Source organism: Poecilia formosa, unplaced genomic scaffold (genome assembly GCF_000485575.1).
Source record: "Poecilia formosa unplaced genomic scaffold, Poecilia_formosa-5.1.2 Scaffold515, whole genome shotgun sequence".
Taxonomy (NCBI): domain Eukaryota; kingdom Metazoa; phylum Chordata; class Actinopteri; order Cyprinodontiformes; family Poeciliidae; genus Poecilia; species Poecilia formosa.
In genome coordinates, this window is record NW_006800454.1 from 18,104 (window position 1) to 44,003 (window position 25,900).

A 25,900-nucleotide genomic window follows, 5' to 3' on the forward strand; every position below is an offset into this window, starting at 1 on the left:
ATCTTTGACTCGACTCACTTCAGTTTCCTGCTGGGATCTGATCTGCTGCTTCACATCAGAGCTTCTTTTCCGGAGGAGACGGATCAGCTTAGTGATGATCTTCTCACTGTCCTCCACTGCTTTATCAGCAGAGAGATTGATGGCCTCCACCTCCTGCTGAAGCAGCTTCACATCTTTCTCTCTGTCCTGGATTCTCTGCTGGATGTTTCCTCGTCTCTCCTCCAGCTCTCTCTGCCTCTCAGTCCTTTCTGCTGCAGCTGACACTGTTTCATGGCCTTTATGTTCATCCACAGAGCAGAGATAGCAGATACACTTCTGATCAGTGCGGCAGAACATCTTCATCACCTCATCATGCTTAGAGCAGATGTTCTCCTGGAGGTTCTTGGACGGCTCCACCAGCTTGTGTTTCTTAAATGCAGCTGAATCATGATGAGGCTGAAGGTGTTTCTCACAGAAAGAGGCCAGACAGAATAAACAGGACTTGATGGCTTTCAGTTTTCTTCCAGTGCAGAAATCACAGGCCACATCTTCAGGTCCAGCATAGCGGTGATCAGCAGCAGCAGCTTGGAGTCCAGTCTTCTTCAGCTCTTCTATTAAATCAGCTAACATGATGTTTTTCTCCAGCACAGGCCATGGAACGAAGGTTTTCCTGCACTGACTGCAGCTGTGGATTCCTTTCTGATCCTCTCCATCCCAGTGGGTTTTAATGCAGTTCATACAGTAGCTGTGTCCACAGGGAATCGTCACAGGAACCCTCAGTAAATCCAGACAGATCGAACAGCAGAATTTTAGTCGGTCAGGTTGATTTTCTTGCTGCGCCATTTTCCTCTTAACTGTAACCCTCAAATACTTTCAATTTTGATATATGAACTTCCCATCTGCTCTGACGGTGGAAAAGGAGAAATATGTAGGAGTGGCATGGTTAACTGGCAGAGTGAGTTAAGGTGTTTCTGTGAAACAAGGAAATGAGACAAGAATAAACTGAATTTAGTTCTGTTGTTTTCTTGTTTTTCAGGAAGAAGATTATTATTTTAGCTCAATTTGATGCCTCAAGGTTCAGAATTTTAAAAAGGTTGTAATACTTCATACCGTAGCTGTCTTCACTGGGAATACTTACTGGATACTTCAGCAAGTCCAGCAGAATTTTAATTGTTCAAGCCGACGCCTTCACTGTGACATTTTCTGTCACAGTTCCACTTTCTGTGAAACAGAACGTAGCGTTGGCTCTGAAAGGCAGCAGGTTTGTGCTGTCAGCCTGGCGAACAAGGAAATGAGAATAAGGCAAACCTGACCTTTACTACGCAGTTCTCACACTTTGAGGTCAAAGATCTGGGGAGGAGCAGAAGCACATGAATATGTAAGAGTGACAAAGATCCTCTAGAATGAGAGGGACAATGTATTTAACATATAAATTACAACAAAGGGGTGAGAACTTAAGTAACAAATTAGATCTCTCTCCTTATAGTTTGGTTTCAGAGGAAGGATAGTCTCTTATGCTCAAATTAAAGCAGAAACTTAAAGTTTAAAGACTTACTATATGTTAGTAAAGCTTTTACCCCTTTTGATTATCTGAAGTCTTTTTGTGCTAAAAACTTAAAACTGACAGATGGTGTACGTTGTTTTTGAAAGATAATCACAAAAACATATAAACGGCACACTTTGCATCACATCTTAGCTGATGCGTAGTGGTGTAAGCAAACAACAAAAAGTATTAATTAATATTTTTAATATGCATCAGACACTTAAGTGAGTTTTAATTTAGTACAACATATTCAAAATATTTAAACATATCAATGCTTAAATATTATTGTCCTTAAGACAGCTGAGCAGGTGTGTATCCAGAAGGTTTTCATCCTTAAGTGTCACACCAAGATAAAAGCTCAAGTAGGACAAAAAGCTGGAATATAAAATAAGTGACTCAGAATGAAGGTCAAATATTGACATAAATATAAACTGTCCTGCCTAGGACACTTCCCTGACTGCCAAACCGACAGATTTTTCAGGAAACAATTTAATGTTCAAGATTTGACATTGATTCCAAATTCACTGACTTCCTGTTCTCCTAATATCCTTGTATGCAACTGCTACAAAACCTCTTATTTCTCTCCCCTCCACCTCTCAGTCAGTCTATCTGCACTGAACCTGACAGTAATGAGTGAACCTGTCTGGGTGACTGCAATAAGACGGAGGTAGACGGATGAGTGTCACCTTCCTGTTCCCCTCAGATAGTAACAGTTGCTGTGTTTGAATCTAGTGGATATTCTGAAGAAAATCTCTTTTTTTCTTCTTCTTTTTTTTTTTACTGTATTTGGCAACAACCCTGCAGTTTGCAGCTGTCTTAGTTTGTGAAACCATTTTGAACTGCTTGTTGCTGAAATGTGGTACACAAATAAAGTTGACTAAGTTGCTAAATCTTCAAATTGTTATTGAGTGGAAAATTAGGATTCGACTCCAGTATTCACAGATCATATTGAACGACGGGTAGCACAGGTGTGACTCTCACTCGTACTTCCATACTGAGTATGGTCACATTGATAAGACCAAACTTGTTAGAACTGCCAGAGGAGACTGGATACTTCCACTCAGAAAAACATTTCACCAGACAGTTTCTCTTCTTTTGAGGCATTTCTTGTAAATATATGAGGCAATCCTTTTCTCATCTTGCCTTCAAACAAAATTTACAGAAATGTCAGCATTAGATATATTTATATTGTTTCTTTAACTTAAGTATATATTTTTGCATATGTTAAGCTGGAATGCAGTGTTTGTAAATGCAATGTTTGATGACTGGTATTTGGTGTTTTTGTTTTATTTATATGATGGATACCATTTTACATCTAACCAGGGTACGTTCACATTTAATTTCTTTATTAAAGTATTCTGTTCCTAATTTGTCAATCAATAATTTAATGTAAAAGGAACATAGATATAAAAAAAAAGGTGGGGATGCTTATAGTCAAAGGATAAAATTATTTTTGTTTTTAATGCATTTTAAGAGTATTTTGTATTACTGGAATAGTGGTGTCATTTTTTAAGAGAAAGTAAAAAGGGCTTTCAGCGAAATTAGAAAGTCTTTTTTAAATTATTTTGTTGGGATGAACTGATTTAGAAATCAACAATATTATTCATGCGAATTTCAAACAGTTTTCAACACAGCTATACATTTTCTTTTCTGTGAGGCTTGAACAGTTTCATAACTCTAAGTTGAATGTGTGACAAGTTTAAAGATTTTATCATCTTAATAAGAGAGTCTGAGTAACATGATTTCAAATGTTTTTATCATCTGTATTCTAGTTAAATGAGAATATGGACATAAAAAGCTGAAACTGACACATTAAATTTTAACTAAATGTGTTGGAGTTAAGAACAACTTGAATCTTCTCAAACAGCATTTATTTTCTCCTCATACCGTTAGAATGACAAAATATACATGTAAGATGTTTGATCTTTACAGACCACCAAAGAAATTAATAACTGAAAAACTTTCTTGTGAGTTTCATCCTAAGACAAAATTTACAGCGCAACACAAGAGGTCATAAGTCCACAGATATTCAACATAGCTTCATATGTGTCAAGATGCAACTAAATGTGTTCAAACAAAAATATGATAGAAATATGTTTACCAATAATTTCTAACTTCCTGGAATAAATTATAACAGAACAACAACAGAACATAACTAGAACAGGTCTCTGAGAACAGATTTATTTGCAATTTAGACATGAAACAAAAAAGTCTATAGACTTTTTTATTAACTAAAAGTCAGACCCAACTTGAATGAAAGTAACTTGTTTTGTATGAGTTTACAGAACTCTGCAGAACATCCAGTGTAATAAATATAAACTCCAGCCAGCAGCGGCTCAGTGAATGTGGTCTGGACTCTGTGGATCAGAGTCATGGATTCAGAGACGCTGTAGAAGGACAGAATACCTGCTTATTGAAATTCCAGGTTAAGGGTATTCCCTTGTGGACATCCTACACTCAGCCACTGAAGCTTTGAAAAGCAAAAACTAATAGATGATTCACGGAAAAGCAATGAAGACAAAACTTGTTGCCTATGAGTTATTATGAAATTACTTGTAATTTTACATTAAATTAACTCAAAACACTGTGTCCTACTGCTATTTTAAATGTTCAAAATTGAAAGAAGATGTCTAGATGCTACTTTACATAATCATTTCATTGAAGAGCTCCTAAGACCATGTATAAGGAGACATTTCACAAAGAAAAAGAAGCTTCATGTCTGTTAAGCCATCATTTTTTACAAATGTTGTTTTAACCAAACCCAAAATCTTAACAGATCAAGTAGACATAAAAAAAATCACACAATCAGAATAACTTATGAAAATATTAAAGTAGTTTCTAGAGTGATCCACTTCATGCATGTCCAAAAATGGTCTGCACATCACTGAACATTGGGAGTTTTTATTTTCCCAGGAGAGAACAAATCAGGAGTTGAAGACCTGTGTCTGTCCAACCTGCAGATGGCGCTATTTCAGCCTCAGATGGTAGTTACAGCTTCAGGTTGTCACTGGAAACCTGGGAAGTTTGGGGAGTCTTGATCACTTGCACTGGTTTCTTTTGTTTCTTTTTACGATTGTAGAAGATACAATTGAAAGATTGACTTACAATTTGGGTCTCTTAACATAAGTGGCTGAGAGGTTTTATGTTGCATTTGTGGAGGATGTTTCTTAAACTATGTCGTGGGAAAAGTATCTGGAACATATATAATATTCACAAGGTTGTGTTTACCCATTTTTCAAACTGGAGATGTGCATGGAGAGGAGCCATGTACTATTGTACAATCTGTATTGCATCCATCCATCCATCCATTTTCTGAACACCCTTGTCCCTCAGTGGGGTCGGGAGGGGTGCTGGTGCCTATCTCCAGCTAACGAATCTGTATTGCAGTTGTCTCAAAATAATTAATGTGAAAGTGCTTTAAAGGAGTCCATGCAGAAACACAATGGAAAGCTAAATGTGAGCAGTTGACTGGAGGGAAGCTCATTTAGCACCTGAGACATGTCCCTGTGTTAATCTCCCCTTTAGCATAACTGGAAACCAGTGACATGGCACTAATCAGATGTCAGACTGTGTTCCTCAGAGGTCAGCATTTTCCAGCATCCTAAAGAATAGGATGCAACCCAAGCAAAAATCTCCAAACAGATCTTTTCTTGGAGAAAGACCTGCTATAGTTTGAGGAATGTTTGTTTAGAAACATCAGGCTTCTCTTTTGTAGTAGTTATATGCCTCTAAACAATCTTCTTTCTAAACATTAAATATAATTAAAAATAAGCATTGTTCCAAGACACCAGATGAGCCTACATGAAGATGACCCTGACATAATGCTAGGTTTAATGCAAGTTGACTGGATTATTGCTTTATATGAAGTTCATAAACAATATTTTCAGGCATCTCCAAGGAAGCAACATGTTATATACATCCATCCTAATGTTGCATTTATACCAAGACACTACTTATTACGACAAATGAATTGCCATATTTTGATAAGTAACATGTCAGGGCGTGCTTCTTGTATATGTACATATCTTATCATTAATGATTTCTTGATATGATAGTTCAGTATTTTAAAGATCACAATAATCATTAGTGTCAAGGAGTGTGCTAACATGTGTCGCAAAGTATAGTGAAATAAGTTAGAGAACTGTAAGCAATTTTACATGTTACATTTTCTTTTAACATTTTATTTGCTCTAGTGACCTTTATTTGAGTGATCAGACAGGAAAGTGTAGGAAGGCAAGAGTCTGCAGGCCGGGACTTGAACCTGTCACGACCACGTCAAGAACTTAGGCCTCCATGCATGAGTTGTGCTTTACCCCTGTGCCACCACAGCATCCCCTCTGTTGAATTTTAAAGTGTATGAACATAAATTAATGATAATACATGCAAATCAATGTATCAGACTGAATACAATGTTCTACAATGTTCAATATTAATATCAATAGTCTAATCTATTTTCCATCCATCCATTCATCCATTTTCTAAACACCCTTGTCCCTGTTGGTGTTGGGAGGTGCTTGTGCCTCTCCAGCTAACGTCCCGGGCGAGAGGCTGGGTTCACCCTGGACAGGTCGCCAGTCTGTCGCAGGGTATAATCTATTTTCCATTTGGAAAAAATAAAATATTTGGGCACGTTTTGACTACATAAATGCGACAGACTGGCGACCTGTCCAGGATGTACCCCGCCTCTGTCCCGGAACGATAGCTGGAGAGGCACCAGCAACCCTCCCGACCCCACTGAGGGACAAGCGTGTAAAGAAAATGGACGGATGGATGGATGGATGGATGGATGTTCAAGGGGTTGTTCACGGTTTATGATTTTGGTTGCAGTAACGTGTTATGACCAGCAGAGGGCTCCCGCTGCCGCCTTAAGGAATCACGGATCGCGTTGCCAGGGTGACCGGCTTCAGCTCTCCTGTAGGCGGCTTGAAACGAGGTGGAAATTTCCACTCTAGCCGAGCTGGAGCAAAGGCCGTGAAGATGTTTGAAAAGCAGCGTCATGAAACGTTAACAGGACAAACTCACTTAAACTTTCACCTTCTCTTTTGGTTCTGACGTAAGAGAGGAGCGAGCAGAGAGCAGTACAGCTGGTGCTTAGACTGCAATAAATCAGATTCACTGAAAGGAAGCAAACATTGTCTAAACGTATCAACTAAAAGTACTCATGAAAAAGTAAAAAAAAAAAAAGTTAAATGATATATTTAAGTTATTTAATTAGACCAGTTGTAACTTTTTCTCTTACTTTAGTACATTTTGTTTTTTAAGTGTCTTAACACCTGGTGTGTTTCTTTAACCCCACCCTATGTATCTATAAGGCTATAAATCAATTTGTCAAAATCAGATAAATACCCCTAAGAAGCACTTGGCAACTAATTAAAAGATGAAGGTATCAGTGGACTTCTCTTACAGTGTTACTCCCCATTCACAAATGTAAGTTATACTTTTTTGGCCTAATTGTAACATAAATTCTGCTTTTCTTCCCCGTCTTGTTTATGAATGATGGCAGGATGAGCGTAAGCTGGATAGAGGCATTAGGAATCGTGGCTCATGATGTAAAACAGATCATTTTGTGCTATCATGGTAATCAAGCAATTTTTTATAACTACCTGTTTTTACCGGTTTTCACTGATATTTTTAATATTTATTTTTGATGAGCTCCAAGTCTGTGAGGTAGGAAACCCTCCTTGCCATAACCCTAATCGTTAGCTCTGTTTAAGATTCTCTATCAGATTCAAGTCTGGACTCTGATTGGTCTGCTGAAAATATTAATATTACTTCTAGTCTAAAGAGACATGTTGGTAAAATTAAAACTCTTGAGTAAAATTTCTGGATTTTCTACCCACTGAATGAAGAACAAATATGTTTTAACAAAATAAATCATGAGATGTTGGTAAAATTAAAAGATTGAACAGTCAATCAAACTTCTTAATTTCAAGAAAAGTAATAAAGTTTATTAAAATTCATGTAATTTTTTTATTTGTAAATTATAATTCTGATAATTCTAAGTGATCTAAACCAGAAAAAGTTTATTATATAGTGAGGAAAATCTATTTTTGACTCTGTATGTTGGTGTTCTTTGACTTTTTGCTGCATTAATTAACATTTTCTTGGCTTTGACAGCAAAACTGAGGTAACTGATTTCATATCAGACAATAAAATAATCAAAATCTGTCAGGTTTAAAAATTTTATTAGATAAACAAAAAACAGTTGTACAATCCAAACACAAAAATACACCAAGAGAAGAGAACATAAAAGATGAAGTTATTTAAACCCAAATAAGCTAAGTGCAAAGAAATGCACCTCACTTTATATTAAGAGTTGAACTGAATGAAACTCCTCTGAAAGTACAAACTGCAAAAGGAAATCTGATGACAAATGTGCAGATGTTAAGGAGTTAAACAGTAAATAAATACTTTACTGCCACCAGAAGAGCTTCAGCAGTCAAAAGGCAAAATTTCAGTATGATTAACAGAAATTAAAACAAGTTAATACAATTATTAATAGAATAAACTCAACAATGTCAAAACAGACAGAAATTTAGCAATTTTTTAACTGTCAGCAGAATTATTAAGAAGAAGCTGCATTTTAAAATAAAGTGTCCTTTAAAAAACAGATTAAGAAACTGGCATCACCCTTTGAACAGAGTATCTTCAATAATCAGAACACAAACAAATACAGTTTTCTTTCATCATCAGGGGATTTCAGAAACAGGGCGCCCATTTAAAACTTAAAAACAGTTTATGTGAAGACTTTTAATATAGATTTCCCTTTACAGGAAACACATGTTCACAGAATATATGTTATTTTAAAGAATTAAATCTGAAATATTGTGTTACTTTCTGTGCTTTGATTTCAATTTTATATTCGTTTCACTTTAGCAGAGAAAAATAAATTTATTTTGATGTTTACTAACATGGTTTACATTCAGGTGTTGTAGTCTCGCTTATAAACAATGAATTCTCTTTTATTTTCATTTAAATTTTAAGAGAAACATTTCTTAAGACGGAAATAATGAAATCAGTGACATCACATCTCCCTAATTGTGCTTTTGAGGATGCAACAACCAAAAACAGAAGCTTTCAGAACAGAAGCACATCTTCAGGTAAACACGCTTTGAGTCGAAGCTGCTGGTGGATCTTGTGGTGCCTCCTGCTCATCTGACCCAGGTTCCACAAAAATAAAAAACTCAAACAGAAAAAAAAACAGTTGCTGGTTGTGAGACCTGGCTGACCCTTCCCACCTCCATCACCTCCAGCTGTTTTCTTTAATGGTAAAAATTCTCAGTAGACTTCCAGGAAGCATCTGCGGCTCCTCTTCCTGTCTCCCCCTCCGTTTGACCGGCTCTCGTTGGCTGGCTTCGCCTCGTGCACATCAGCCACAGCAAGCGCAGAGTTTACGACACTCAGGAGTCTCCACATGCAAAGAGCACAGGTTAAGAACAAGAGCAAAACTGGCAAGCTCGCGCTGTCTGAAATCTCCACAACACTTTATAATTTGGCGTACGTCAGGCCTGAGTGAGCAAAGAAACAAAGACGATTAAAGCAGTTTATTTTTTGTTCTGTAGTCCTTCTTTTCTGATATGTTGCAGCAGTCTGTGAACTGTCTCCTGCTACTCGGCTTTGTGACAGTAAATGTCCTTCAGTGCTTTCAGCTCTTCGATCAGTGTCTTGTTTTGGTTTTCCAGCACAGCTACGCGGTTTTCCAGACATTTGACGTATTCTTTCTTTTTCCTGCGGCACTCGCGCGCTGCCTCCCTGCAGAAAAGAGAAGAGAAACCCCGACGGTTAGAGAGCAAACTGACAAAACAACACTGGTTTAACTCCTTCAGACCTGATTTTCATCTACAGAGCAAAAACAATGTATCCAACTAGCCATTCAGAATTAAAATAAAGGGAAAAAATAAGTTTTTTATACGTGTTTGTACTTATAAAAGACATGAAAATACTAAATAAAATAAATGAACTGTGAAATAAGCTATAAAATCTTTACAGAAACCTTTTATCTTTGCATAGTTTAAAATTATACTGAGATTTTATTAGATTAATATGAACTTAAATTCATATTTTTCATGGAAAAACGTTTCAGAGCAATGTGTGTCTAATAACTGAGGCTCACTCATGTCAAATTAAGATTTAGAGCTTCAATGTCATTGGTCAATACAAAACTAGTCAGTGGCAAGAATCATTCAAGTTTATTGGTTTAAGCCCAAAACTACACCATGTCCATTCCAGTTTCATTTATTAATGGTAGATTAATGGGAAGTTTCCGTTTCCTACCTGTTTTTCATCAGCCTGACCTCCCTCTTGCGGGTGATCTCCTCGGCGTGCTGCGACGACGGGCTCTGCATGCTGCTGGGAGACGCAGCCATCACGATGCTCTGAGCCAGGCCCGAGTTGGGCGAACGCAGCTGGTAGGCCGGAATGTCTCCTGTGGCAGCTGTGGGCCAACAAGAAAGAAAACTAAAGCGTTACTGACCACTTTGCAAACTTCTTTCACTCTTGTTTCACCTAAACTGCATAAAATATAAAGATGGCGCGCAATTTTTGCAGCTTTTACTTTTCCATGTTTATATGCGGTGCTTTAAAGCGCCAGATATAAACACGCCATTGTGATCTCTGATTTAAACCTATTTATTTGAAAGGAGTCATCATGTTCCAAATTCCTGCGTCCCTGAAAGCAATTATCCATAAACAGGAAATCGGCTGCCAAATGTCATTTCATGTGTTCATTCATTTTCTCCTTGTAAATGACTTAACCAGTGACTGACGCTCCAGGATTAAACGGCTGTAGCCCCTGGAAATCACATGTCTGGTCGGCAGGAGAAAAGAAAGAGAACCCAGTCTGTTCCTTTGTCTCAAAATGCCTCCAAATAAAAACACAGAGCCCCAAACACCTGTCCACACAGACGTTTGGGGAGCAGAGTGAGATTTTTTTTTTTACAGAGACAGATTCTTCAAGAAAAGAAAGATTTCAGAAGGGCACTTTTTTTTTGTCCAGGGAAAATAGGAAGGTGCTCTATCACCTCCTACTGTATACAGGAGGTGATAAAGTTTATGGTTGGTTTCACTTATTTTTGTTTATCTGTTGATGATTATGCTCTCTACTTTCTGCGGAGAACTTTAAATTGCTTTCTGGAGGACAGATTGATGAATCTGTCATCTGATTAATTAAACAGATTTTTCAGCATCAGCTTAAATATTTAAGAAGAAGCATCAATGTGTTTCACATTTGCTACATCAGGGTTAGCCCTGTAGCCCAAAATCTGCAGATAATAGAAAATATACGTTTGGAACAAGCCATGGGTCAGTAATCAGTGTAAAGGCTTCCAAACCATTTTTCTGTGGTTTAAAGTAGAGATGCACAATATATCCACACCAACATCATATCAGCCGATTTCAGTCATTTTTTTTATCACATTGGTATCGGTCTGATAAATAAACTGAGTCGATATGAACAACCAATATTTATTTTTATCTTGTTGCCATCTGTTTCTGGTTGGGATTTTTTCCAAAGGTGTCAAAATGGTAGTGAAACATATATAATATCGGATATTGGCCATAACAACAATATTACTGTTGGATATCGATATCGGCCCAAACGTTCAAATTGGTACCTCCGATTTGAAAGGATTCAAATCGGAATCCTTTCGATTTGAATCGAAAGGATTCAAATCCTTTCGATTCAAAAAGGATTTTGAATTTACTTACTTTACTTTACTTACTTTAAACCAGTAAGCAACTTACTGGTTTAAAGTAACCAGTAAGTTACTTTAAACTTACTGGTTTAAAGTAAGTTCAAAGACAGGACTGGAAGTGTGGAACTGCTGCTGCACACTGCCTGTCAACTGGCTGAAAAAGCCCAACACAGAAGGACACATTCAAGCCGATGGAGAATATTTCCAAATGTGGAAAATAGGGACTCTCACAGTGGCACCTGTTAGTCTTATTAAAGTAAATGCAGTATTAAGAGGTGTTGGGGGGAGCTGACATTAGATTTAATTCAAGTGTTACTTTTTAAAGTGAACTTCAGCAAAAAGGAAGAATATTCCTAAACTACTATCCATTTTGGTGCTTATCTCCAGCAGCCATTGGGCGAGAGGCGGGGTACCCTCTGTACTGGTTGCCAGGCAACATGGAAACATGCAGGACACCCAACCATGCACACACTCATACCTAACAGAGACCAGTTAACCTAACAGTCATGTTTTTAAATGTGGGAGGAAACCATGCATGCATGTTTAGAGCTTTGGATTTGAGCCCAGAACCTTCATAACTATAACTATGACAATAACTATTAGACTGTATAGCAGCAGCTCTTCTGTTTTAAATTAAATAAGTAAATTGTTTTTGCATAAATACAGTCAAATACCCTCCCTGCCTGCCTGACAACCACTTAAGAAGATCTGTGTGTGTTTCACTGCTTCAGAAAAAACAGCTCTACACAAATAAACTGAACACTTCCAGATTTGTTACAACCACGAGCATCACAGAGCATAGTTGGAACAGCATTTATAGTGAATGACTTAATTCCTCCTCCTTTTTTCAAAGACAGTCAGACTATAATATATTGCATCCTTTCATTCTTTTATGGGCCAAAATAAACAAATAGTAGTCATTTTCATAAATGTTCATTCAAGCTAAACATTATCAACATGGAGGAAAAAGCATTTGTACTTGGGAGGTGGTGCTGTGCTTATCAAAGCCCTGCTGGCGGCTGATAACTGCAGGAAAGCAGCATTTTTCTTAAAAAGGAAAGTAAAGTCATCTGTGGTGAAGTGGGGGGAGCAGCAGCTCTGTTTGTGGTTTCATGTTCTTCTTGAGTTGAGTCACAAGTGACAAGTGACTCAACAAGAAACTGCTCTGCTCTGTTCCCACTTCTCTAAGCTAACATAGTTTCACTCATTCAAAAAGAGACGCAACAGGTGCACGCGCACACACACACACACACACACGCACACGCACACACACACACACACACACAAAGAGCGCTGCACTCTTTTCTCTCGGGTTGTGATAACGCAGTGACTCAGGCTGACGTCAGCGTGTGCGTCTCTCTCGCACGTTTTGCATTCTCTCTTCGCTGCCTTGCTTGTGTTCCAGGAAACACGGTGACGTCAAAGCAGCATCTATCTCACCCCCCCCACCACCGGTCCTCCCACTCGCCCCGCTCCTTCACCTCCTCCCTGCCTGCCTGCCTGCCTGCCTGCCTGACAACCACTTAAGAAGATCTGTGTGTGTTTTACTGCTTCAGAAAAGACAGCTCTACACAAATAAACTGAACGCTTGCAGATTTGTCGTCAAATCTCTTATTTCCAATAAAAGCATAAAGCTACAATGTCCAAATCTACTTCTTAGCTTATCCAAATGGATCAGTTTGCACTTACAGATTGTTTCCATTTCACAAAATAGCACCAATAACTAACATTTAGCATCTTAAATAAGTATAAAAATAAGTGAGTAAACTACCTGACTCAGTCTCATCTCCGGTAACAGCCATCTCTTGTTTCCAATAATCCAGCACCACGGCAGGAAGGAAAAACCTCAGCAAAGAATCTTCCAAAAATCCTCCTCTACTTCTTTTTTGAATCTAAATCTCCTTCTTTACTCCCTGTTTCCTCTCTGCTCTCCCTCTTTGAGAGTGCTCACACTCCAACTTTGCAGCCCGATTACAATTACAGGCATTGACATCACTGTGACATCACTGGTGCCCGCTGAAGTCAGTAAAACAGCCTGGATTATAGCGCTGGTTCCTCCCCTTTCTCCGCCCGTGCGGATCAGACGGAGAGGCAGAGAAACACAATGTGAGCCAGGCAGAGAGGGAGGGAGGATGAAGAGCAGGAGGAGGAGGAGGGTGGCATATTTTTAGAACCAGTGACGCAACTACAGAGACGCTCAACAAACAAGAGGATATTGTGTCCCAAGTGGCTGCCATGCAAACAGTCGGGCGGTTATTTACTGTGTGTTGGAAGAAGGTAAAAATAAGGAGGGGAAAGATAATTGAGGTTTGACATCATTTTTGGAGGTTATATCCACAAGCTGAGTCCAACCGAATAAGAGTTGAGCCTAAGGAAAACATTTTAACTGCAGGTCTTTACTGGAGAAAAATAACGTTTCTGCTACTGATAATAAACAGGGAAGGTACAGTTTGAGTGGGAAAGTTTGCAAACACTCATTAAGGGGCAACATTGGCTTTCCAGGGTGTTTACTTATTACGCAACATTAACCAGAGTTACTGTTTGTAATAAGGAGCGCAACAGTTTGAATTCACCCAACCTTCCCCACACAGTGGACCTCAGTGTTCACACAGCGCAGCGACTACAGCCGCCTGAGAGTCGCTGATACCAGTGAATACTTCAGAAAAATGCTAATGACAATCTATTTTAATAGTCCAAACATCAACTATACCTCAATATGCATTAGTATGCACAGTGAAAACCGTCTTCCATCCACAGTAGTCATTATTTCCTTTCTTGGTGTTAACACCAAACTCTTAAAAAGTAACAAAACCTTCTGAGAAACTAGAACCCAGCCCTCAGACAAATGCTGAAAGAAATTCACCTAAGTGGGCGGGGCCAATCGGCGCGGAGGGGCGTGGCCAAGTGGGGATGAGCTGAGGGGGGGTAAGCAGATCTGAGATTGTAGCGTTGTTTGTTTTTTTAAAGAAACTAGCTGGGGAGCCCTCCAGACGCCAGGGGAAAAACTTTTTTCTTTTCCATTACCTCACAAAACGTTTGCGTTACCTCGCAATAGGTTTTGCATTCTCGCACAATAACGTACTGATCAGTTCATGCGGCATAATTTTATACTGAAAGTCTTTCTTACGGTGGTCACCGTACTTCTGCTACAATATAAGGTTTTCATAGAGTTAGGAATATACAATCTTGTTTTCACTGAGGCTCTTTAAATGTGTATATATTTGAAATTTGAAATTTACATTTGTGACTATATACAAAATAAACCGCTTATTGAGAGGTAACGCAAAAAAAGGGGGTCTCCATAACTCGTGACAAATCTAGCAGTGATTTTGTGACTTTAATGGTGACAACATGTGAAGGAACAAGTCGCTCTGCAGTTTTGCTCTGTCCTGAGGGAGAAGTGAGCAACATCAAGCCACTGGTTTGGTTCCTCCTGGGCAAACTACTATGAATTTTACTCATGCACTGCAAAAACACAACATCTTACCAAGTATTTTTGGTCTAGGAAATATGTTAATATGCTTGGTTAGACAAAACTAACTTACAAGCAACTTTTCAGCAAAATATAGCCACTTGTTTTAAGTCAACAATTCCTTAACATTGATGAAAAAGTGCTAGTTCCACAGATTATTTTACTTAAACCAAGACATTTTTCCCCATCTTATGAGAGAAATAATCTGCCAGTGGCACTGGAGCTTTTTCATTGTGATGACGAGCCACATTACCTTGGATGAGCACCTGTCCTCCCTGTAAGAAGAACTGGTGTGATGAGTCTGCAGCCTGCAGGACGGCGGCTCCGGTCTGGGGGGTCGGGGAGCCGGTCACCGTCAGGGTCTGGGTCCCCTGAAGGGTTTCCACTGCTGGGGTGGTCAGTGGGATCGCTCTGCCCTGAGCGATGGCAACTGTGAGGTCAGAGTTCAGTTTTAACCAGGCTGCCATCTCAAATGGCCTTTAATGAAGATTTTACTAATTCACTTCAATAATTCTTCAGCTACAGCTTAACAACTGTACAAGTAGCAGTTTTGTTGACATGAAAACAAAAACTGGATGCAGGTTTCTAATTTATTTTCCTTCTTCTCAGTCGAAATTATACATAAAAACTCAAATCGATACTTTATTCATTTTCCATTAATCCAGCTGAATCTTCTCAGGACTGACAAAGTTAATTTAAACTGAATGGTTTCCTGGCATTAATCGTATTTTTAAGTATAGCACACAAACTTTCACCAGGGTTAAAGTCGGGGTTTTGGGAACGTGTTTCCAGAAGCTTAGTGTCAGTAAAGTTTCATGAGCTCCAAAATGGTTTTTGATGTTTAGAGAAACCTTTTTGCTAAAGTTTTACATCTTACCCAAACTGTCACCTAAAATTAAAGGAAATTAGTCCAGGAACAACTCAGGGATGAATCAGGGATTTCATCCAAATGTTTGTGTGTAGTTTTATGAAGCAGACACAACAAATTAGAGAAAATCCAGAATAAATTCAAACTACTGCATCAAATTTAAAATCTTTAAAAACTGAATCAGAATAGTACAAGAAAAAAAAAATGCTTCAATTATTCAATTACTGTTTACATCAGTCAGAAATCCCAGCCGAGCAACTGGAAATCAAAGTTTCCAATCAGAAAAGGAAGGAAAGCAGGGAAATAAAAGCACAGTGTTTCCAGTGTGTAGAACCAGAGAACACATGATATCAGTGTGAAGTTTTCCTGTGTACTGACTGTACTGTCCGGAGCTGGTTTGGTAGATTGAGTTGGGAACTGATTCCGTGGAGCTGCTGGAGACCGCTGCTTCGTCCTCGCCCTTTTCCTCATCGATTTTAGGAACCGACGGTGAATCCGACGACAGCTCATTTAAGATTTTTCTGGAGGAAACAAACACAGATTTTCAACAACAGGCTGTTTGTCTTCATTTCGCTTTCTGCTGATCGGATCTCACCGATACGACGGACGCCTGGAGAGGAGCTCCCGTCTTTTCTGCGTGTCCCCAACCGACCCGCCATCCCCCAGTTCAGCAACTGTAACAATCTGAACAAACAGGCAGCAGTTGCTACACCTGGGATTCATCCCCGTTCTGATTTTTCACCATTTCCCCAAATTACAAACTGATTTTGTTATTTAAAAGCATTTTATACAACACAGACACAAAGGGGTACATAGTTATAAAGTGGAAAGTAAACGTGGAACTAATTTCTATTCAGCCTCCATTAATCCAATTCATTTGGGAAAAATTGGACTTTGATTAGGCCATTCTAAAACATGAACATGCATAGATTTGTGCATGGTAATTGTCCATCCTAGACTCTAGTTTCACAAGTTTTCCATCAGGATTGTTCTGCATTTAGCTCCATCCATCTTCCCATCAGGTGACAATGTTCCTGTCCCTGGAGAAGAAAAGCAGTCCCACAGCATGATGCTGTCACCACCAGCCTCTTCAAAGCTAACACAGTGAGTATTCACCTTCTCATTTGCGGCTCAGTTACCGGTGTCAGTCTGCAGATCAGTAGCTGACGTCAGACTGAGTACAGTAGCCTTATCCAGGTGTGTAATAGTCTAAATTTTGACACTAATACAGCCCCATATGCATAAGTCTCTTTGTTCTCTAACAAACCTCTGAAGCCTTCACAGAGCACCTGGATTTATACTGAGGTCAAACTACACACAGGTGTTTTCTGAACCCACTTTTCAGATATTTAATTATTTAAAAAAAATCCAAACAACATATTTTCCTGCTACTTCACAATTATGCACCGTTTTGTGTTAATCTAACATAAAAAATCCAAATAAAATGTTTTATCAGTAACTAAATGTGGAAAACAGCAAGGCATACGAGTCCTTCAGCCAGAAACTGTACAAATTGTGAGTCAAACATCTCTAATGTTTATTGTTATTACTTTGGAGCAGGGGGTGTTTTCTTTGCTCAAGTCATTTTGACGTCAAAGAGGGAATTTGAGATGGATATAATTTTCAGATTTAATCTTTTCAACCCATTACAAGTCTCAGAGACTCTACAGACTCCATTTAATGCTGTATAATCATTGCTCTCTAAGTGTGGGTCCATTTTCGCATGAATATGCTTGTAAATGTCTCGCCTTTAAAGTGTATTATTGGATTAAAATTAAATAGACAGTAGATCTGGGGTTGTGTCATCACTCTTTTGGCTTTTATGACTCAGACTGAGGCGCAATAGTTGTGTATTACTAACATAAAGGCTGTTTTGGTATCATTAGACGAGGATATTTGCACTACACCACAGTGCCAAGTTAAACACGGCTTTATCAGCAATTTCCTTCAACTGTGTTGTAGAATAACAGATTTCATGCTCTGAAAAGAAAGAAATGATTCTACATGTGCATAATGTGGTAGTGTTAATCCTAAACAGCATACCAGGTATCTTATTTTAGCTTTTAATACATTTAAATTAGGATTTTCTAAAACTGTTAATCTGAAACAGAATACTGAAAACACAATTACCAAAGACTGAATGGAAGGATCAGCTGAAAACAGACAACAAAACCACTTTGTGGTGTTTATCAGTGCAGCTCCGCCGTGCAATTCACAGATTTAATCTTTCTGCAAGCTGGTTTCCACATAAAAACACGTTCTTATGAAATGACAATTTGGCTCCACTTTGCAACTAATGTTGCACATGTGCTGATGCTGTTTCCTGTTAATTATTGTTTCATTTCCCTTCTCTAAGCTCTGTTTTGTTTTGTTTTTCTTTTAGTGCTAATGTGCTGAGATCTTTGTTCAGTGCACTGGATTCAAAAAGAAAATATATTTATTTCTCAGTCAGAAAAGCTGAGTTTTTCTCTGGTTTGCATTGTTTTCTGCTACTGTAGTAAGAAACAAACAAACAGAAAATCTTCTGCATTAGTTTCGGAAGTGTGAAACTTCAGTTTCTGCTTCTCACTTTCTTCACGTCTCAACAGATGCTTTACCTCGCCTACACACAGAGCTGCTGTTCATTCACAAACACTGCTACATTATGAAATCAAGCTTTAGATCTGTGGATGTCTAGATGTGGACCTAAATGAGATTCAGAGTTTTATTTGGATGCAGATAAGCAACTAGAATTACACCAGAGCCAATGGAGAAACGGCACGCGGCTGTTCTACTGCAGGTTAAAGGGTTAATGGGGTAAAAACGATAACTAACTGGAACTATATTTATAAAACTAACTAAAATATACTGAAATTACAGGTATAATATCCTTTGTTTTCATGTTTATGAATCTATTTATTAGCCTTTTGAACTGATGAGGCACTTACACAAGTCCACAAAATGGCGACAGCAAAAGTTGAGAGAAAACACAAGAGTCAGGTGGTTGTTCAATAATAATAATTGAATAATCTGTTGTTGAGTGTTTATTACCCAGTAAATGTATACATAATCACAACACAAAACTTTGACTTTTTAAATTCTGTAGTGAAAAATGTACCAAAAAACTAAAACTACTACTAAACTCAACTAAAACCAAATCATATCTAATTAATAAACACAAGCAAACACACCTGAATTAAAACCAACCGAATTAGACAAACACAAAGCCACATCAAAATAAAACTAAACTGTAAAGAAACTATTAAAACTCTGAGTCCCACCTGAACAGTCTGGACCTGTGGGGACTGGATCACCGAGGTCTGAGGGGCTTGGATGACTCCTGGAACCGACGTGGTCTGACCATCAGACAGCTGGACCACAGCAGCTTCAGCCTCTGTTTGCAACAAAACCTGCTGGTACAAATCAATGACGTCACACAGAAATCTGCTGACGTAACACCTGACAGGAAGCAACAGCTCAATGTGAGCGTACCTGACTGGAGTCTGCAGGAGATTGGTTGGCCTCTCCGTGATCCTTCTCTCCATCTGTCACTGAATCATTTAAACTGCTTTCCAGCTGAGACGACACCGATGAATCCATGGTCACCTAGGCATACGCACAATTATCAACATGGCAACAGAGACGAACACCAACCGGTATCAGGCAGAGCCAATGGGCTTCTCGACAATACATTTATTGCAAATATCTCCTTTATACACATCAAATCAAATTTTATTTAATTTTATTTCAGCAACAAAGCAGTTCAAAGTCCTTTGCATCATAAAAACACAAAAATAAACAATTGAAGCGTTACATTTTTTCTAAGAGCTGTCAAATAAAGTCATGTTCCACGTGGCAAAAGTTCAATTGCTTACTTTTGTAAGTAAATTGATTTAAATTCAAATCTTTGATGAAACTAATTGTTTTCTCAGTCTGTGAAATATTTGCACTGACTTACATAATGTCTTTATTATATGTGGCTGCCCACTGGTGTAACTGGTAACCAGTTCAAGTTCCACAACATATCTGGGACCCAAATGTTTACCACTTCTGACCCAGAGTTTTCATTCATTAAACAGAAGATCTATAGTTTTCAACCATTAAATTATGAGTTTCCACAATACATATATTCCCCTAAATTTACAATTTCAGAGTTTGGAAGAAGATTGTTTATATTTTTTAAATAAATAATATTTTTTAAATTATTAACTTTGGGAAATGTTTGTTTTTCGATGTTTGGAAAATTAATGAAAACTCTACTTTATAGGTAAAATACCAGTATTTATTATAAGAAGATGACAAACTTTTAAAATCTCAGCTTTAAAGCTCTACATTTTTACTCATGAGAAAAAACAAAACTCTTAATGGATGCAGAAGTCACGATTTTAGAGGCCTAGCTGTGTGATATTTTATTTATACGGAACCACGCCTTGGGTAAACAACATGACAGCGAATGAACGTGAAAAGTTAAACGTTTTATTAACGGGTTGGACAAAACTTTAACTCTCAGTTTTAGAAATAAAATTTCAAGTCTTAAAAATATTATTCTCTTACTTCATCTTTAGATTTCACTCCTGTATTCTGTGAATATTTATTTCAATAAAGTAAGTATATTTTCTCGAGACATTAGGTTAAAATAACTGACGTCTTCAAGATGTTTTGCTTCAAAGATGTTTTATTTTGAAGAGGAATATTTCACTCGTCCTCCCGATCTACGCTACACTTTCGGACTTGACGCAGAGCTGCACAAACTGCTGACAGCCGAACCTTCTGATATAATTTTTTTCCTCACCATGTTGTTCTGCTGTCTACTGACGGCAACAAAAAAAACTTTTATCAAGGAAAAAGTTCGCACCGGGGATGCGTTTGCGTACTTTCCAGCGGCTCGGCGCTGACCCTCCTAAAAAGAAAGTGACAGCTTTACGGCGACTTACCGAAGTTTTTACGTAGTCTGACTCGTCACTAATGACAGTATGGGTGGACGGCATGCGCCTCGCCTTCTCTCACGTAGCCCGAACGTCAGCGCTGATGACGCTGTGCCGAAAATGTCGCTCGACGTGTCAGTTTAACTTCGAAGATCGTCTAGGGAACGCAAGAGGAATCACTTCGTTACTTTTCTTCTAGTTAGCCCGAAGGGTACAAACAAAACAACCGTTGGCACAAATCGTCTTTTGTAGACTTTTAGCTAGCCAAAGGGGGGAAAGAGGACATTTGTAGCCACGATTTTCCACATAATGTTCCAGAATAAGTTAATTCTATAAGATGTTGAACTTTGCTGTTTTTCTCCGTGTAACCCGTCTTTTTACGACCGAACCGCATTATTTACATAGAGTAGCGGGCACATGTAGAGATTAAAGATAATTCGTTGTACTTTAATTCGCTTTACTAACTTTGGCTCTGGTTTGTTTTGTTGACTTTGTAAACTGAAGTATTTTATCATATTAATGACTGAAACTTTATCTTTACTTTGAGCCTACTTTAACAGTATTGACAGGTATATCAAGACGTGAACCTGAAAGACAAAAAACAGTTTTGGTGAAAATATGTTTTACTAAATAAGATACTAAACTTACATGGTCTGGTTTTTTGGATGTTTTGTTGTCAGAGCAGAGTAATGTTCAAAACAAAACAGTTTTGGTGAAAATATGTTTTACTAAATAAGATATTATATTTATATTGTCTGGTTTTGTGGATGTTTTGTTATCAGAGCAGAGCAATGTCGCCCCCTAATGTCTAATAGATAGTATTACATCAACACGAAATCGTGCACAAACCAAAACGTTCAAATATCTTCTATCAAACATGCGTCAATTTTCAGTTAATAAATAATTCGATATGATAAAAATAGTTCAAATTTTAAAAAAGTAACCTTTGAATAAATTAATACAATCTATTTTTTAAAATGTATTGAAGATATTGTATGTGTGTAAATTCTCAGTAGATAAGCATTTTAATTTTTGAAAATTTGTTTTCTTTGATAAAACTATATCTTAAAATTCAGAAGTCATAACTAGCATAACACAAGGGAAAAATGCTTTTGTTTATGAAGTATAGTGCTTGTCAGTAATGTTAGTAACTAAGTTGATCCCAGTCTTTTGATGTCATGACGTCTGTGTTCCCATTGTAATTTAAAAGTACTGTAATCTTCTGTGTTCTTGGTAAAAAATCTTTATTTAGATCTGACTCTAACTGACCCCAGAGTCACCATCTGTCCCCTGTGCATGCCACAGGAGACCGTGCTGTTCAAACACTGCCCCCGCTGTTATCAAAGAGCGCCATCCCACAGGGCAAAGCTTCTGCTAATACTCAGCAGTGTGATAAAAATAAATAGAGGAAAAAATGATCAAAAGAAAGTGTTTCCACCATCTCTCTGGTATGAGGCAAAATTTATGACTTGCAGGTAAGAAAAAGTCTCTTAGAATGGAAAATACAGCATGTTTTCATTTTGGTTGTTTCTAAGTTTTACATACTAACATATGTAAGTAGTTAGAGCTGTTGTATTTTATTTTCTCAGGTCTGTATCATCTTACCCTGCTGCTGTCCCTCATCATGGCCGACGGAGGTCCAGATGGCCGGGGACCGGCAGCAGAAGGGGAACCCTCGGGTGGCTCAAAGGGCCGACAGCAGGGAGTCACACCGACTCTGTGCCAGACAACTCTTTAACACAAAATTAGCCTGGGATAGACGCAGAACACAATTTCATGCTGTTAATACCATCAAAGATGCGTTCAGGCGTCTGCTGTGCCCTTTTCCTGCCTATCATAACCTAAGAAACTTCACAAATATTTCAGTTAAATCAAACTTGAGGATGTTTTTATTTATGTTCTTAGTAGCTTCTTATAATTGTAGCACATAAATTAATATAAATATATTTAATGTTTAAAAGGAGATAATGCTAGAATTTGATTGCTGCATTTTAAAACAGTGATTTTAGAACAGAGATTAGAGCTGAGATGCTTTGAGTGCCCTCCATCCTAACCAATATTTGTTTGCAAAAATTCAGCTTCATGCTGATTTTTAGTAAGAATACTTTATGAAAAGCAAAATTATGTAAGTGTGTTTTCAAAATTTATGATTAAACTGATTACTGAAGTACTTTTCACTGTGTAAAGAAATGAAGTTATTTTTTTCAGATTCAGTTATAGATAATAGGCAAGTTTAAGTCAGTGGATTTCTCTTGTAATCATTTCCTGACTTATGAAGATCAACACACATGTGCTTTGCTTAAATGGAATGTTTTCTAGTTTTCTCCATTTTGAATACTCTTTTACTAATGTAGATTTTCTACCACAAGGAAACAGGAAGCCAACTCAATAAAAAGTTACAGAAGATCATATACATTAAAATGCTTAAATTTCTTTTTTTATTCATATTTTTTATTTAATTACTTTTTTCAAATTTTAATAGCAACTGTGATGATATCTGTAGATTTATTCTTGCATGAATTTTAAGACAAAAAATGTATGAAAAATGGCATAAATGACAACCAGATCACAGCTTTAAATAACAGCTACCAACCCAATGACATTTGTTTTTTTCCAAAAACCATTTCTATGTATAGACTTTAAATGGGGACGAGATCATCAGCTTTTGCTCATTTTTCCTGATCCATTATTCTTTCATGTAACATTTTCTATATGTTGTTTTTTACATTTTAATTCATTACTAATTTACTGTTTACTGAAATAGATTTTGTGCAGTGATTAATCAACAGCTTGTTTTTATAAATGACTTGCAGAGCTAAGCGAGGAAGAATTAACTTCATGCAGTCTACCACTAGATGTCACCACTAATCCGGAAACAGTTCTCAGTTAACAGTGAACGTCAGGTCTGACTCGTTTTGGAAAATGTAATGCATTTTGAATTTACGCAGCTTATTTTACTTTATAATAACTTTATTTTATTTTTTTGATCATTAAAAACTACTATAAACAAAAATGTCAATATCATTTCAACTAACTTGTTTGTTTTTTTGTCTTAGTTTTAAAATATTATTATAGTGCCCATGTAATTCATCCATCCATGCATTTTCTTACATCTGTATCTTACACCATTATCCCATTGGGGTCGGAAGCGGTGCTGGTCTCTCTCTCCACCTGTCAACGGGCGAGAAGCGGTGTCACCCTGGACGGGTCACCAGTCCATTGCAGCCCATTTAATGAATTTATCTTAAAATTTAATGGTGCTATTATTGATCTTTATTTCATGTTTAGAATATTTTTTAAAGATATAAGAAATTTTTTTGTACTTTTGTTTCAATCCGATTATAAACGTGTATATATTCAAACATAATTTTATTTTTGCATTTTATTTTATAGCAGTCTTGAAAAAGCTGCTTTTAATACTTCTCTTTATTTAATTTTTTTAAATAATTTCGCTTTTCACACTTTGATTATTTTATTGGTCAATGTATTTTTAATTGTTATTTTGGAAAATATTACTATTTACAATTGCTTATTTTAATTTTAATATTAGTGTTATTAATATAGTTTTTAAAAACTTGGTGTTGAAACAGGTATTTCTTTAAAGTTGTAGCAATAGACTTTAGTTGAAAAATATCAAATATAAACAATACAGTAATAATATTGTAGGCTTTTTATTGTCACATGGACATTGCAGTATTATTTATGCTGCAATGCACTCTGAGTAAATGTAGCAATGTGAATAGCTGTCTGTGGTCAAAAAATGTGGCAAGGTAGCACAGATTGTCAAAACACTGGCGTGGCACTGCATTTGGATTTAGCTTGTGACGGTAACAACCACCTGTTAGAGGCTTTATCAGTTTTGCTCTTACAAATAACTCAAAGTCTTCTGGAGAGAAATGTTGAGAACACAACCATGGAACCTTCAGAAGTTGTGTTCCACTCTTTCCCACTGCGCTCTTCTTTTTTTTTCATGTGGGAAATGATCCAGACTCACCTCACTATTTAATTTTTTTTAAATTACAGCCAACAGCGGCAAAATGTGGCATTGTCTAAATTTACACTCAAGCGCAATAAACAACTCGGGTAATGTTAGCTTCCTTGTGTTTACTTCCTGTGTATGTTCCAGTACAGAACGGACATATCATGTCATCAACCCAGCATGCATTGCGCAGGTGAAAAAATGGCGACCTCCATGGGTGAAAAATGTAACAAAATAATTTTTTTTTTAATAATTGAGTTTTGACGTATCACAAATAGCATTTTTTCAGTTAATAGAAAAATTACAACACATTTAGGCCAACATGTTCAACTAATCGTGGAAACCTTAAACACGATGACATATTTTCTCAGAGAGATTTAACCTGTATAAGTAATGGAAAAATAAAATAGTATTTTTTAAGTAATTATGAAAAGTGCTGAAAACATTTAAGCTTATTAATTATTTTTATTTTAAACCTGATTTCACTACATTTACTTAAATTGTTTATATTAATATTAATTCCACATTATTTTATAGTATTATTTTATTGACATTTAAAAAAAATACTATAATTACATTAGTTTCCAGCATCACACAAAAAACATGGAAACAATAAATGACTATTTAAAACAGACTAATAAATACATTTGATATATTTTTATCACTTTGAGGCCTGAATGAAAGAAATTGTAGAGACTCATATGGATTCTTATGGAAAACATGATTTACTGCAGGTAAGCTCTAGTTTTCCTTATGATGAAGCAGATTTAAGTAGCTTTCACTTTCACATGACATTTTGCTTTTAAGTAGCACTGCTGCTGTTTTTTATTTAATTTATTTAGGGTTTAATTTATCTACTTCCTCCTCAGTAAACACTCACCAAAAAGCCATGAATGGATAAAAATGACAACAAGATGCTAATTTTTTTCCTTTTTTCAAAGCTACTTTGAGTTTAATCATTCTTTCCACTGTTTTATCTTTAGTTTGTGGTTTTGCACAGAAGAGATAAACAATCACCAAGCATTAGTCTAATGTTTATGTTTTATTTTTGCTCCATATGGTTTGGTTGCACATTTTCATAAATATCCCCATAAACACTTGGTCATATTCTCCACATGTGAAGCTATTTATATGGTTTGTGACAGCTGCTGAGGCTGAGGCTGGAGTCCAGCTGCGTTGGGAGTTCAAATAACCTCCCAGCTGTGCTGGCATCACATGATGGAGAGCTTCTGTTTTAACTCTGCCCATTTTAAGCCACAAAACACACACAGTTTCCATGAATCCAGAACCTGGAGACTCTTTTCTTTTTTTATATTCCTCACTGAATAAAACTGAAACTTTTCTGAGGACCAAAGGCTTTTGAAACCCAAAGAATGGGGTCATTAGGGTCATTTATGATCCTAATCCTTAGATGTTAATCTTTTTTGTATTGACTTCTAACTTGCCAGATTTCCTTGTGGTCT

General features: G+C 37.2%; 2 protein-coding genes and 1 long non-coding RNA gene across 6 annotated transcripts; 1 reads left to right on the forward strand and 2 right to left on the reverse strand.

The window, feature by feature from the left end:
- LOC103129118 (tripartite motif-containing protein 29-like) lies at positions 1-822 on the reverse strand (the record flags this gene model as incomplete). The annotated part of the gene is made up of 1 exon (XM_016664828.1): positions 1-822. A coding segment is annotated over exon 1 (822 nt), but the record flags the coding sequence as incomplete, so codon positions are not given.
- A 6,071-nt stretch (positions 823-6,893) lies between these two features.
- On the forward strand, positions 6,894-24,777 carry LOC107834075 (uncharacterized). The gene is made up of 3 exons (XR_001659860.1): positions 6,894-6,905; positions 12,201-12,208; positions 24,696-24,777. It is a non-coding gene; the product is annotated as an uncharacterized LOC107834075 (long non-coding RNA).
- crema (cAMP responsive element modulator a) lies at positions 7,691-20,627 on the reverse strand. 4 transcript variants are annotated; one of them, XM_016664835.1, is made up of 8 exons: positions 20,468-20,618; positions 19,026-19,139; positions 18,815-18,943; positions 16,150-16,238; positions 15,933-16,075; positions 14,940-15,102; positions 9,797-9,956; positions 7,691-9,274 (listed from the first exon to the last, which is right to left on the reverse strand). In XM_016664835.1, exons 1-8 carry the CDS (start codon positions 20,519-20,521, stop codon positions 9,008-9,010), a joined length of 1,119 nt encoding a protein of 372 aa, XP_016520321.1. In that variant the 5' UTR covers positions 20,522-20,618; the 3' UTR covers positions 7,691-9,007. The 4 variants fall into 4 exon arrangements, with proteins under 4 accessions (XP_016520321.1, XP_016520322.1, XP_007540150.1 ...); XM_016664836.1 differs by lacking the exon at positions 20,468-20,618 and adding an exon at positions 20,088-20,187; XM_007540088.2 differs by having other exon boundaries at positions 9,052-9,274; positions 14,940-15,116; positions 20,468-20,627.
- Positions 24,778-25,900: the final 1,123 nt, after the last annotated feature.

Coding starts and splice junctions, on each gene's coding strand:
- crema (XM_016664835.1), bottom strand. CDS start 20,521: ATGCCGTCCACCCATACTGTCATTAGTGACGAGTCAGACTACGTAAAA. Junction 19,140..20,467: donor CAGACTACGTAAAAACTTCG/GTAAGTCGCCGT, acceptor GCGTATGCCTAG/GTGACCATGGATTCATCGGT. Junction 9,957..14,939: donor AGGACAGGTGCTCATCCAAG/GTAATGTGGCTC, acceptor GTTGGCCCACAG/CTGCCACAGGAGACATTCCG.